Source organism: Centropristis striata, chromosome 20, assembly GCF_030273125.1.
Source record: "Centropristis striata isolate RG_2023a ecotype Rhode Island chromosome 20, C.striata_1.0, whole genome shotgun sequence".
Taxonomy (NCBI): domain Eukaryota; kingdom Metazoa; phylum Chordata; class Actinopteri; order Perciformes; family Serranidae; genus Centropristis; species Centropristis striata.
Genome location: NC_081536.1, coordinates 5461020 through 5475644, shown reverse-complemented (window position 1 = coordinate 5475644; position 14625 = coordinate 5461020). Strand labels below are relative to the sequence as shown.

At 42.6% G+C, this 14625-nt stretch overlaps 1 protein-coding gene across 8 annotated transcripts in view; it reads left to right on the top strand.

The window, feature by feature from the left end:
- smoc2 (SPARC related modular calcium binding 2) overlaps window positions 1–14325 on the top strand; it is a 28056-nt gene extending 13731 nt beyond the window's left edge. For 2 of the 8 annotated variants that reach the window (XM_059359971.1, XM_059359970.1), the window contains exons 6-13: window positions 995–1042; window positions 2683–2757; window positions 4228–4435; window positions 6016–6098; window positions 10651–10750; window positions 10940–11187; window positions 11584–11648; window positions 13795–14325. In XM_059359971.1, coding sequence (XP_059215954.1) covers window positions 995–1042; window positions 2683–2757; window positions 4228–4435; window positions 6016–6098; window positions 10651–10750; window positions 10940–11187; window positions 11584–11648; window positions 13795–13818 — 851 coding nt within the window. In that variant the 3' untranslated portion in view covers window positions 13819–14325. Of the gene's footprint in view, window positions 1–961; window positions 1043–2682; window positions 2758–4227; window positions 4436–6015; window positions 6099–10650; window positions 10751–10939; window positions 11188–11583; window positions 11649–13794 lie in introns of all 8 variants that reach the window. The other 6 variants (XM_059359967.1, XM_059359968.1, XM_059359969.1 and 3 more) reach the window with 6 other exon arrangements.
- Window positions 14326–14625: the final 300 nt, after the last annotated feature.

Below are 14625 nucleotides of genomic sequence, written 5' to 3'. Positions count from 1 at the left end.
CGACTGACAAACAGCAGTTAAACTAATGCTGTATGACCACAAATAGCGCGGGGGTTTCCTGGCAGATGCTAAAAGAGGTGTTACAGTCATGTAAAAGGCCGCAAAGTAAAGATGGGTCATTAGTGGTTTATCGTAAATCCCAATCATAAATACACTTTTTGAAATGGCATTTCCATCCGTTAAGTGAGCAGGGTAATAACATGTCTGCCTCAGTCAGTCAGTCACATTCGCTGTATGTATTTTTATCCACCAAGCATGGCTCGAGAAGATGAATGGCTGGCATGGCAAAAACTTGCCATAAATGTAAAATCCTGATTTATTTTGTTGCAATGGAGAATTCATTGTTAAAGAAAAGAAGTTAAAAGCGTAATCTGTGTTTGTGGAGGCGCCCATTAGAGATGAGTGACTCATGCATTAACAGAGCTTTACTTTGAGCAGAATGACTGACCTACACTGAGGTTAACCACACCTACAGCCGTGGTTTTACCCTAAGCGGCTCAAGACCTCCATCCCCCGTCTCCCCCCACCCCACCCCTACCGCAAATCAAACAAACAGAGTCCAAACAAACACTGAGCTTGATTCTCCCACTGTTAATTGGTTTCTCTCAGACTTCTTCACCTCTTGTGTCTCTCCCACCTTCACACAGCTCTCATAACTCAAATGCAGGCAATGGAAGGATGGAGAAGAACATCAGGGACAACTGGTCCTCAACTTCTCCTCATTCATTTTAACTGACCTCACTCTGTCCTCCATAGCATAATCACCTCCCTTGTTGCATGAAGTGAAACCATGGGAATATATGACCACTATTCTCTTCTCTCTTCTCTTCCTGTAAGACACGCACACACCTCTTTGTCATTCTCCTCACCTCTACTTCTTCCTCCATCCTTCTTAGCCGGGCAACGTGCAAATCTCACATAGTTAAGTGTTCTGTAATCTAGCTTACTTTCGTAATTGTAGTCTCCTTGCAAATATTCTCCATTCTAAATGCAGATGAGACCGGCCTAGTGGTGGATCCGCAGCCTGCTGGCGATGAAGAAGGTGAGCTCTTATCCGTCATACTGTGAGTAAAAGATGTTTGTTGCTGTATATGTGTTTACAGATTCACCAATTAGAAAACCACTGCCTCAAAACCTCCTTAAAAGGCAAAAAGGAGCCTGCATATTTGCCGTTGCAGCATCATACTTCTGAAAGGTCACTGGGGAAAATACAAGAATTTATGTAAATACAAAGCAAAACTAAAAGTGCAATTTCACCGTGAGTTGTGTTTTTTCTCCTAAGCCTCTATAAGCTACTGTTCATACCAGATTAAGTAAACCCACAACAAAGCACCATTGCTTAAGGAGATCAATGTGTCAGAAGTACATTTCCTCATGTCTTCAAGTACTCTACTTAAGTATAATTCGAAGGTTCTTTTTAAGCCACTTTATACTTTTACTCCACCACATTCAGTCAGGATGTTAGTCTACCAGAAATTAAGTAGTAGATAGCAAAACCAGTGAATTTCCACAATTTTAAGGAAACTCGGCCTCTCCATGCCAAGGCGTGCAGAGCTTGTGCAACTCATCCAGGGAACTTTTAGTGGCGGGTAAGCGGGGAGAGCTCCATGCATAGATGGACAATGAGAATCCCCCATTCACTATAGTACCTGCATAGCTGGAGAAAAGTTAGTATTATCATGTCTTGTCAATTAAGGCAGCGACTTGATACCAAATTATCGGCTCTTGTGACATACCTGCTCAATAGTAATGTCTCAACCCAGTTACTCAATAATTCAGAGCCCTTATTGTGAGCAGTTTCATTTAGGAACTATTTTCTTTCTTGTATAGTCCCTACATGAAACTGCTCATGAGAATGTACAATGCATGACCTGACTGAATATGAGAAGGTGGTGTAAAATTATGAGGAAAAGGAAGTAGGGAGTAAGGGAAGTCTATATAGTAGAAAATAAATGTTTTATCTTGTAAAATTTGATATGAAAATGTCCAAAAACTGGAACGTGTTCATTTAAAAAAAATCGGTTGTAGAAACTGGATTGTGTGTTTGTATAACTGTTCAATAAAAAAGAAGAAACTCCTTTTAACATCTGTGGAAAAAATATGCATTTTTTATTTTTGGGTGAACTATCCCTTTAATATTAGCTCCAGCTGCAACATTAACATTAACATGCTTCTAATAATTCAATAAAATAGTACATAAATGTCTGAAAGGGGTAAATCTGCCTAATAAATGCTATACATTTTAATGTATTTTTACATTATGATATCCTTTAAACTCCAAATGGCGGAGAAAACAACATTTCTACAGTTTCTACAACAGTTCAATAAAAGATAACTTTACTGTAAAGGGAAGCAGACAATCAAAAGTTGCATGTGAGCACTTTTATCGTCCTTCTACATTGTGCAGCAGTAGTGTTTTAGGATTTCATATTAAAGTGATCATCTGATAAGACAACGGGAGACTCACAATTTATTTATGTACCTCTCTTCTTGCTGCTATAATTCTGGTCTCAGCTGTCAAATACAATTTACTTTCCATGTCCGCTCCAGCAGTCTGAGATACGATAACCTTGATGTGCATTTTACAGTCTGTGAGTTTTGGAACCACCAGGTTTGGCTCGGATGATAAACGAGTGTGTTTTCGATTGAAGCTAATAAAGCTGTCTCGCTGATTTCTTTCAGACATCATTTCCCAGTACCCCACTCTGTGGACGGAGCAGGTTCGCAGCAGACAGAACAATAGAACCAGAGCACCATGTGAGTTTCAAAGACCGACTTTTTCTTTAATGACGGCGATCGGGTGTTTGCAAACCTCAACTGAAAGCACGCTCTGTGTTTTTCCGACTTGTGTGAGCAATCATGGTTTGAGGCTGTTCCTGTCTTTTAAGGACAGATGGTGGGTTGTGAAACCAATACATCTTGGTGTTGGAGTGCGTCAGGCTTTGAGGATCTGCTTCTCTGTGGTTCCTCGCGTTGCAGCGTATCTGTAATTATCAGCACATGGCACAAACACAGGATCTCCTATTCTTCTGGCTGCTCTCCTGTTACACACATGCAGGTTTATCTCATTCCACAGATCAGTTGCCTCTTTGCTTTCTGCATAAAAAAATGCTATTTTGAGGCTTGCCTAGAGATGAGAACCCTGCATGCATTTGTGTGTGAATCCCATTATCATAATTTACAACCAATAAAAAAAGCCTGAGAAATGCAGCATTGATGGTTTTGATTACCATGTGCTCTTTGGGGTATTGGGGTGAAAAAAAAAACACCCGCCCCAACAAAGAGAGCCCATACGGAGGAAGTGGAGCGAAGAGAGTCGGTTGAGAAAGCGGGGAGGCATTTCATTTGGTCTCTTTTGTGTGGGTAAAGATCTCTAATGAAAATAAACAAAGAAAAGGGATATCCATAATCCCGCAGTAGCTTCCGAGCCTTGAGGCGAGCGGCGAGAGGAGGGTGAGATTGGTGATGAAAGCCCTCATGGCCAGAAGAGCTCTACTTTCATCCCTAAGTTTAATGCTCAAATCTCTGTTGGAGAGAAGGAGGCTGCTGCACAGTCTGATTAGATCCTGCTGAGGCTCTGCAAAACCCCGTCTTCCTCCCGTCGCTGCACGTACGGATAAAAGAAAGGATCACAAAGCATTGCATTTTTCCCTTGGAATTTTGAACATGTAAACATATAGATCCCTGGTACTTTACAGTACCCTGCAGTTGTGTGTCAGTATGTGTGTGTGGGTGTGTGAAGGCGAAGGCCCGACTGACCACTGTTCTGCTTTTGTCTTGTCTGTTTCTCTCCCTGTCACACACATCCACAGAGGGCAGTGGAGTGTCCAAATATTTACTTAACTTGGGGCATAGGGAGCTGTACTTAGTCATTAGCCCGTTAATGTCCGTAAACAGTGCCACGGGGGGCTGATATAACAGTCTACACACACTCTCCGAGCACTCATCCTCCATTCCTTTGTCTTCTCCAGCCTCCTCCTCTTCTACAGGGATGTCTTTTAAATATAACATACTGTATGTTGTATAAATCCTAAATGTGTTCGCCAGATCTGATTAGGAGTGACTCTAATTCTGAACTTTAAACAAACCCTCTCCTTCAGCGGGTGGTTTTAGGGTGTGTATTTGCCAGCTTAGACCACCTAGGTGAGTGTTGTCTTTACGGGTGTGTTTGTGTGACAAACCCACTCCTCTACTGATTCCTGTATGACCTCTGACCCCTCTTTCCAGCCTCATCATGTGACCAGGAGCAGCAGTCTGCCCAAGAAGAAGCCAGGCAGCACAAGAACGATGCCGTGTTCGTCCCGGACTGCGCCCAGGGAGGACTGTACAAGCCCGTCCAATGCCACCCGTCCACAGGCTACTGCTGGTGTGTGCTGGTGGACACCGGACGGCCCATACCTGGGACCTCCACCAGGTGGGAGAGACCTCACCCATGGTACTTTCAACCTCATTTACACAAATTCTTGGAATTTATTGCTCGGTTCTTTGTGGCAAACAAACCAGACAGTTGTTACACAGAACAGGTAAGTGATCATTAGACACCCAGACACAGCAGAGAGACTGTCCGACTGGATGACCTGCTTCACGTCCTCTTCTGGGAAATGTCCTCTGCACTAAAATGTTGAAGAGCAATATTGAGCATTATCAACCTCTGAATCCCACAACCCATGAGCCGGTTTGAGAGGCATATTTTCTTTTGAAAAACTGCCAACATTTGGCTATTTTCAATAGCCAGAAACTAAAAAATTTAATTATTGCTGGATTTTCAAATCTCTGCCAGCCCTTGAACGAATCATGTCTGATGAATGCTTCCATCTGGAAAAGTAACCAAAATTTTAGATTAAAATAGTTTCATCAAAATCCATTTTTTCTACGTCTCATTTAAAACTTCGCCAAAAGTAAACAGTTTTCACAAACCGTATCGTGTAAAAAAAACATTACATTTTGTGCTCTTCAGCTAAACTGTAAAATCATGAATAATTCAGCTGAGACCAACAGTTCTGTGACAGAAATTTCAACTGAACTGCAGCTGTTAGTAGAGAGTTGAGTAGAGAGGACAGGACCAGAGTGGTTGTCAGTAAAGGTTGTAAAAATGTAAAAATTCCAATGTTTATAAAAAGATTGATAACACTTGTTGGCACTTAAATTAATACATCTTTGTAAAATAAATGAAGAAATTCAACTTAACTCAAACCTCATGATTTATGACATTCTAACTGTTAAACTGCACATTTTTGAGTTCTCCCCACTTCTAGCTATGATTGTGATATTTCCACAGAGGTGCATGACTTATATATTGAAGTGAAAATGAGCCTCAGTGGGGGAAAAAATGTAACAGTAGTTACAGAACTGCTTGTAGTTCAGAGGTGGGATTCTCTATATAGGAGAAATTGCCAGCTTTCTATATTTGCTGCCATAAGCAGACAGATAGACATCTCCATTTCCGATGATATGGAGCGGCTCTGCTGAGCGGCAGGTCAGAGGTCCGTCAGGCTGGCAGAGTGGGGCACTGGTACACTCTTATTGAGCGGCGAGGCTGGGTATCAGATTAACAAGGCTTCAGGCAGAGTGCCAGACAGCACATTAGCACACATATGGAAGCGTGGATTTTCCCCCTTCTCTCTCCTTGTCCCAGGCCAGCTTTTGGCCCAGTCGCACTGCAGCAATCGGGGCTCCGCCGTCTCGCCAAGGGAGGCCGTGAAAGCTTCCTTGTGTCCCACGCTCCCTGTCTGCCTCTCTCCCTCTATCTCTCTTTTTCACCCTCCCTCCCCCCTTTCTGTCCTCATACCAGCCCCAAATCCTTCCCCTCTTTTTGGATGTGATTCACAGCCTCTGGTTTGCCACAAAACAATTATTTGAATCCATGAGATTTAACTGTACGCGGGTAATTGGAAATCATGGGATTCCACTCTGATTTTTACAGTTAGGATAATTTCACTGTAATAAACAAACGCTTTTATCCATTTCACTTTGATTAAATTTGTATTTGCTCATATGGCATTTTCTCTGTCACAGGTATGAACAGCCAAAGTGTGATGGCAATGCCCGGGCCCACCCAACTAAACCTAAGGACCATTACAGAAGCAGACATCTCCAAGGTAGGACACTAAAGACTGGACTCAGTCTCTGTTTTTCCTCTCTGTTCAGACCACATGGTGAAGTTCTTCAGCAGACGGCCTCCAACTGCTTTCAAGGTTGTGATAACAGTGTGGGTGGGTGTGTATGTGTGTGTGTTTGTTGACATCATTAGCACTGTTGGTCAAGGAAATGCTTGATAAAGAGTTGAGGATTGCCAGATACCGTCCCTCACTGGTCAATAAGCGAGGAGACAGAGACGGATTGGGGGGGAAGGATTAATCTTCAACTGCCGCGGGAGATGGAGGATAGTGGGATGATAGCACGGAGGAGAAACAGCAGGAGAGGTAGAGATAATGGATAATAGGATGCCAGAGACAGGTAGTGATAGAGAGACTGATAACAGTTTAGATAACTGAATGGGGGGTGGGAGTTTGTGGGTGGTGTTAATGGGGTGAGCTGAGGTACAGGTGAGCTGCCAGAAGTCGTATTCTGCAAGAAAAAATATGTGAACCCTTTGAAATTACCTAGTTTTCTTCATTGATTTGTCATAAAATGTGATCTGATCTGCATCTAAGTCCCAAGCTTAGACAAACACAATGTGCTTGACCTAATTCCTTGCAAACGATTATAATTTTTCATGTTTTTTATTGAATATATCCATTTAACATTCATAGTAATGGTGCAAATTAATGCAGAAAACTAGGTAATTTCAAAGGGTTCACATACTTTTTCTTGCAACTGCATTTGAGTGGTCTTCACAAAAGGATAGAACTGACAAATAAAATAATCACGTGTCACATTATTTCGAGTAAGATTTTGAGAAATAATAAAGCAAAAGTGCCTGATCAGGTGTAGCAGGCAAGAAAATGACTCTAGATTAATGTTTACATAAGTTGAGGGTGCAGTGCATGTATGACAGGACATAAGCCTTTTCAGCAAATGCCCCAAAACAACATGTGTTTACACTCAACTGACAGAAGAGGAGGTTGCCGTGGTTGGATGGGTCAACAAAACATCAGACATTGACATGACCAATTTTCGTTTCCCATGTCCTTCCGACAGTCCATGTTGGTTTCTCCTGACCACCAGCAATCCCTAACCTGAACCACGTATTTATCTTAACCACAACCACTATCTTTCCCTAACCCTATCCTTAAACCTAACCAAAACCCTAACCGTAGTGGTATCAGATCAAAAAACAACTTTTAAAGGCATGGGAAGGTAAGTTCTCTTGCCAATATCTGGTGTATGATCATCTTCATCTCTGTCAAACACTATGTATTTTAATTTGGACTGGTTGGAGATGGCTTCTGTGGCTCTTACAGTGACGAGGCTGTCTGGAATTCTGTAAATATATTTGGTTATTTTAGAACTAGGTGAAACATTGATGTGTTATAGTTCTATGCTATGAATTTAGATGTTACAAGTGTAAGTGCTCTTTAAGGGGAATATTATTTTGTAACCACCTTGGTCTTATTTTATGGCCATCATTCCAATGATTTAATGGCTGAGATACAAAATCATTAGCACTCCATTCAGCTTTACATTACATCGCCAACAGGAATGATTGAACCAGTTATAAACAGGTTTAGCTTATTGCAGTTATCTAAAGCTTGGCGTTTCGGTTTTCAAAATTTTAACCTGTATCTAATCTACTTACAGTCGTTTTGCACAGACAGTTTACAATGCAGTGGATGGAGTGAAATCACCTTTTGTTGTCATTGCATTTATGCATTAAATACTAGATGAGTTTTATCAGTAATTGCATGACTTGTCCTCATAAAACCAATGACAGGCAAAGTGGAGTTGCAGCTTTCAGGTGCTGCATACAACCAAATCACAGTTTAAAGCTGAACGGTGCTTGGCAAATTTGCTGTTTTCTGGTGGTTTGGTAAACATGTTAATAATCCTCCAGCCAATGAACAGAGCTGCCACTGTTCCCGTCCCATCCACAACTGTTTATGTAACAGTGTGCCAGGCCGGAGCCTAGCTCTCTGCTCGCAGGTGCTGCATTTAGCAGCAGAGCAGCACTCTGTCTCCGCTCCGACATCCAGCACTCTTGTCCAGTGTGTATGAACAGACGAATGCTTCTGAGACTAACAAATCTTACTCATCTTTGCCTACCAATGGCACTGGCGGTGTGTATTATTTCTAAGATATTGTGCAGAAATAATTACAGTGTATAGCGGCAGAAAGTGTGAAGTGGCGATGGGGTGGAAAACAGCCACAGCTGTCCCATGAGAAAGACTTCAAGCCCAACCAACACCTCCTAAACGCATAGCGGTAGAACAGAAAACAATATACTTATTCAGCCATGCAATCGCCTGACACAGACTCTCACACCAGTACACAGACTTCATTCTATACGTGTCAAAAAAGCCCTGAACCGTATCAGCCAGGTCTCGTATTATAAAATACACCAGGACACAGTCAAAAAACACAGCATCTTGTTTTCTTTATGAGCAATTGCGTCAACGGCTGTAAACCGCGTTACTGTATGAACCAGGGATAATTATAAATGTTGCCTTCACATTGCTGCAGCCCATTTGCTGTTGAAGCGCTGGTGTTGAGAGGTTTATGGGGCGAGATGCGAGAAAAGAGAACTTTGCCCTGAATGGGGCAGGAGAGGAAAGCGGAGTATTTGGCTAGCTCTCTCCCCAGAGCGGGATCATGGGATAGCAATGGAGCAGCCATTGGGAGCTGCGGCTGTGAGTGCTGACAGGGCTCTGCCCCATGTGGCTCCATAGAAAAACACTGCTTCTTATTGACAGTAGCACACGGGCACACACATGCAAACATGCACTTACCGGCCAACTTTTTACAGGCGGCGGATACATGGAAGCATATGAATAGTGGTGCAGATCTTTTCAACAAGAAAAAATCTTATCATGATTCCATCCTGCATCTGTCAAACTTGGGAATTACATAATTATAATCATATGGAATAAGACAGCAGTCGTTTACTGCTGCAGCTGTGAGCTGAACGGAAAATGTCCAGACTCAATTTCCTTTGAATGACAGCAGGAACATTTGTGTCCTGCCCCTCAGCTAAATGGTGTCCAGACAGACAGAAGGTGATCTGTCCCACCCCCACAAGAAAAACCTCTGCAGCCAAGAGGAAGGGATTGGAGCCTTACCTGATGGCTTCCCATTTGAATGAACTGCAGACACACTTGGATTCCTGCAGCATTACGGAGAGGAAGGTTGCTCTCCATGAAAAACACTAAGCCTCAAAACAAGTCCAACTGCATCCCACAAATCTCTTTTCAGCCAGAAGCCAGATAAAAACACTTTGCCTTCTGAGTGTGCAATTGTATGACTGTCTAGACTAATTTACCACAAGAGGCTCCACGAGGCACCAGTTTGGCCATTAACAGGTGGGTCAGATATTTTACTGGGCTAGGGCCTGGGAGGGCCTACTAAAACTTAAGTGCAAGTCTGTTGAGCACGTAAAGGAAACTGTGGAACAGTTTGAACATGTGAATGTTTTAACCGCCATCGCGGTGCAGGCTGCTAAAGCCCTGCGCTACTTTGGGGGAAAGGTGGAGTGGAGGCTGGGTGCTGGGTGTTTACGCCGATGCTGGTCGCCACCTGTTAGAGAGGAGCAAAGCATGCTATTATCTCCAACACAGGAGAATCTGGCCCCGCAGGCTTGGGCCATAAAAAGAGTAGCAAACTGTGGAGAATTTCTTCTTCTCCACAGGCAGAATGGCAGAGGGAAGCCGGACTGTGAGAAAGCAGAGAGGAGAGGAATCCAGGAATCTCTCAGGCCCGCGTAGCCTTCAGCTCTTCCAGAATAACCTCGGCCTCCTCACTCTTAAAAATATATGGCCAAACACAGAATTACTATCATTAGGGTCATTCCAAGCCCAGTTGTCCCTCATTTTAATTTTTTCCCGTCATTCTACATGTAATAATCCTTGTCTGTTGGTTTAAGTTGAGTAGTTAATGATAGATTTTATAGGTTTATGGGTTAATTGTATCAGTCTCTTCTCTGGCTGACATTTCAAACAGTAAGCCCACCACACACTGGAGATCAGGTGTGTCTCTGGATGCATACCTTTTAAAGCAGACGTCCCCCAGACAAAATCCGGCCTAACAGTGTGTCTGTCAGGATTGTATTTGGTCCCCTTGATGTCTCGGGTGAGTCTCAGGTGCTGTATGGAGCCTCTTGTCTTTACGTACAATATTCAGTAACCTCTTCTGTGCTCCAGCTGTCAAAACCACTCAGGGGCCTCCAGGATGATTGGCAGGTACCCTCTTCCTCCTCCAGATGAGGGGAGGTCTGACACTTTATGAGAGGGAGTAAAAGACAACCGTGAGAGTCATGTTTGGGTTGATTTTCCTCCTCCGCGTCTTTATGTGCTGTTCGCGGTAAAACTACGCTGCCTGTTACATGACGTCCCTCCCCAAACATTTATTAGGCCACCTATGACGGCAGCATTCCACATTGTTGTAATGCTGTCGACTGGGGCATAATTTTTTCTGTGTTATACGTACACTTAGTTCCATATGAACTGCATAATCCATGCTCGCACACACTCATTCAGGTATCTGTGGTTTATTTTCCAGGCTGTCCTGGGGCAAAGAAAACAGAGTTCCTGACAAGTGTTCTTGACGCACTGTCGACCGACATGGTGCACGCTGTCACAGATCCAGCATCTGCCGGAAGGTATGACATTCGGAAGTAGATTTGTTCATCTTACGATTATTTATCTAGGGTTCAAAAAGAGCACAAATGTTTTCTGTGTTGCAGCTAATTTTTATTGGAGCGATATCACTTGATTGAGCTCCAGCATTACTTTTCGAAAGTTAGAGCCAGAGGCAATGATTAACTCATGAACTGATATTTCTCGTTCAGGATGGCCGAGCCTGACCCCAGTCACACCCTGGAGGAGAGGGTGGTCCACTGGTATTTCAGCCAGCTGGACAAAAACTCCAGTGGAGACATTGGAAAGAAGGAGATCAAGCCTTTCAAACGCTTCCTGCGCAAGAAATCCAAGCCGAAGAAGTGTGTGAAGAAGTTTGTGGAGTACTGCGACATCAGCAATGACAAGGCCCTGTCCCTGCAGGAGCTGATGGGTTGCCTCGGGGTGACCAAAGAAGAAGGTGAGCTGAACAACCAAATATGTTTTCCTGCTCCCAATCAGTCTTATAACTTGCATATTGATCAATAAAATATAATGATCATGGCCATCAGATGGTAAATTTGAATCAGTGCTACATGATTTTTTTTACAAATACCCCAAAACCCAATCATCTAATCATAGCTTTGCAACCTGAACTAATGAGTATATATATAATACAAGCAAGCAAGCTACAGTTGTCACTTTCAGATTGACCAAAATTGGCCACAGAATAGAAACAAAACATCTGCTCTGGTCTACATATGTTTGAAATGAAGGACCCATTGTTTGAAAAATTGCTAAGAATTTTGAATGGTAAATCTGCCAGTAGTGCAGTGCAGATGGGACAGACTGGACAAATGCTTCAACTTACCTGCAGAACTTCCTATCCCTTTTTGTCTCACAGGGGCCAAACCAGGAGAGGGTTTATCTTCCAGTAAGTTAGTAAGTATAAACCACTCCTCCCATATTAGAGAATAAAATTGCTCTTGTGCTGGGTTCAGACTACTTGATATTTTTGCCTGTCATGATGGTCTCTGTGTCAGATTTGTGTCAGGCAATTATAGAGTCATAAATTCTTGCCATGACTTGGCCTAGAGACATGACAGACTACATGTTGGTCGCCAACCAATCAAAAGTGGTGGGTTTTCATATAAACTCCAGACAATATCTGGAGAATCAGCTGCTCTTTATGACTCTGGGGCTGCCAGGATAAAGTCCCCTTACTGTCTGTTCCAACTGATTCAAACATTTGTGTTCTCAACAACAATATCGTTCCTGTTTCGCTTCACCATATTAAAAGTTCTGCATGGAAGAGCATCCTGTGTTCCTTGTGACCCCTTTGCTACTCGAAAAGGATGCCACTACTATGATCAAGTCAAGTCAAGTCAAGTCAAATTTATTTATATAGCGCATTTACAGACGGCTGAGCCGCACCAAAGTGCTTCACATAAAAGTGCAAAAAGTGCAATAAAATACAGAATTGACAAAGGTAAAAAAGAGACTAAAACTAAACAAAACAAAACAAAACAAAACAGCAACCAAACAACTTTAATTGTAGGCAAGAGAAAAGAGGTGGGTTTTTAAGTGAGACTTAAAGACATTTAGGGACTGCGCTGCACGGATGTGGAGGGGGAGGCAGTTCCAGAGTCTGGGGGCTGCTACTGAGAAGGAATGATGAGATCCTGTTCAAAGTTTTTACGCACCCAAATGAGATGTCCCCAGTTTCCGTAGGTTATATCACTTAATGCATTTTATTATAGCTTCTCCAAACAAACAAATACTTCTTAAACAAAATACATTTCTAACTTCCAACTTATATATCACATTTGTGCAGTCAAAAAACGGTGTGCCTCTCCCAGGCATCTCACTCACAATCAGCTATAAACTGGTTCATATATAAACTCATCACATTAGAACCCACAATGAGCGCTCTTCTCCACCCGGTGGTGGGAGGTGCAAACAAACAAACAACACAAAATGGCTCTTACACTCCTATTGGTCAGAGATAGAAGATGTCCTGGAAGGCAAATGAAATTCTAACAGTCTAGTCTTTCTGTCAGGACGATGTCAGACGTCCATGATGTAGCAGCAGTTGTTGTCCACTATCAAACACTACATGGGATAAAATGATCAATTGTTGCGCCAAACGGCCATTGTCGTTGCAGAGCTGAGCCAACACCCAACACCCAGCACCCAGCACCCTACGTCCATGGGTTGGGCTATGATCAGGCTCATATTGTGTAGTCTGGACCCAGTCTAAGAGAACTGGTGGCACATCAACAGTCTGAAAGTAATGTAGTTTTATCTCCGTTCATGGTGACTGAGTCTGAGGCCCCGTTTACACGAGGACGCTTGCGGGTAAAAATGACAAAATATTTTATCGGAAGTGCCTTTCGTTTAGACGGTGACGGCGTTTTGGGGGCAAAATCTGAAACCACCCTCCAAAGTGGAAAAGTTGAATCCGCTCCGCCGTAGCATGTCGTCTGCACTGACAAGACGCAAAACTCTGCTCAGATCTGCTCACGTCACGTATGTGTTTACGTCACATACATGCTCCAGTACAGGAAAATAAACAAACATGTGGATTATTTCCATGCGTCGGACCTTCAAGCTGCTCTGGCAGCTCTAATAAGCTTACAGGAGTCTTTCCACCAAATGTACAGGATATGTACAGATAGTATTAGTGAACAGAGAAGGATCTGGAATTACCTCCATCACATTTTGGATGCACCGATTGGTCGGAGGCGAGCCAGACGGCTTTGGACGAGACCTGGGAGATCTAGTGGATGGTGGGATAACTTTGATGAAGGAGTATTTGATGAAAATGCGTAGTGTGAAAACATCCGCATGCCCAAAGATGCTCTTATGGCTATAAGTGATGCCGCCTGGCATGCACAAAGATTTCCTTCCAAAAACGCTCGTCTAAACGCGGAATAAAAAGTGAAGACGTGACACTTCTACTTTTGCTTCTTTTGTTCAGACCGTCATCATGTAAACGTAGCCTGAGTCATTAAAAAAGTTGCCAGCCGAAGTGCAAAAAAACAAGGGAATATGTCAAACTGATGTCACTTTCATTTCCTCTCCTCAGAATCCCTCGAAGAAGCAAGGCTAAGCCAGCATCTGAGATTTCCCCTCCCGCATGGAGAATCTGCCCTCACCAATCGGCAATAATGGAAACCATAGTATTTGCACTTTGTACTTTAAAAAAAAAATGTAAATTCACTTTGTAGAAATAAGGTATTTAAACAGACTGCTGAATCTGTGAATGATGTAGTTAGCTTTTTATGTCCTGACAAACAAAATTATTAAACACATACAATGTATGTGTCCTTTGTGTGTCTAAAAAGTATACTTTTCAGAGTTGTACAAGTTTTCATGTTTGATGTTGCATTTTGTGCCCCTTCCCCCCAGTGTTGTACTTTCCTCCTTACATTGATGATGGTAAAGCGGATATATGGATAGTTTGCTTCAATAACTTAGACCATGCCATCTCTGACCTATAGCATCTCTTCTTGTGCTTTGTACAGCAGTTTGCAAGAATGTTTTAAACATACATCATAAAAACGTCCTACATGTTCTCATGTATTCCTGTTTATTAGAAATAAAGAACTCTTTTATACATGTTGTTTCCTCTGAATCTGCCAGTCTCAATGTGTCAAAGAAGGTTAATTGGGTCAGAAAATTCCATTGTTTCCCTCTAATCCAATTAGTCTTCTATGTTTCCCTTCTCGTTATATAAATCTTGTAATGTCTTTGCCGTTTAGTGTTTTCTCACTGTGTCTTCAATAAAACACCTTGTTGACACAGTCTTTATGAGCCAAGTATTAGTCATACATAGCAAAGGTCGTGTATCCTCCCATTTTGAGACTGCTTGCCAATTCCCCCGAGGCAACATTTTAGAATTGGAAAAACGGATGGT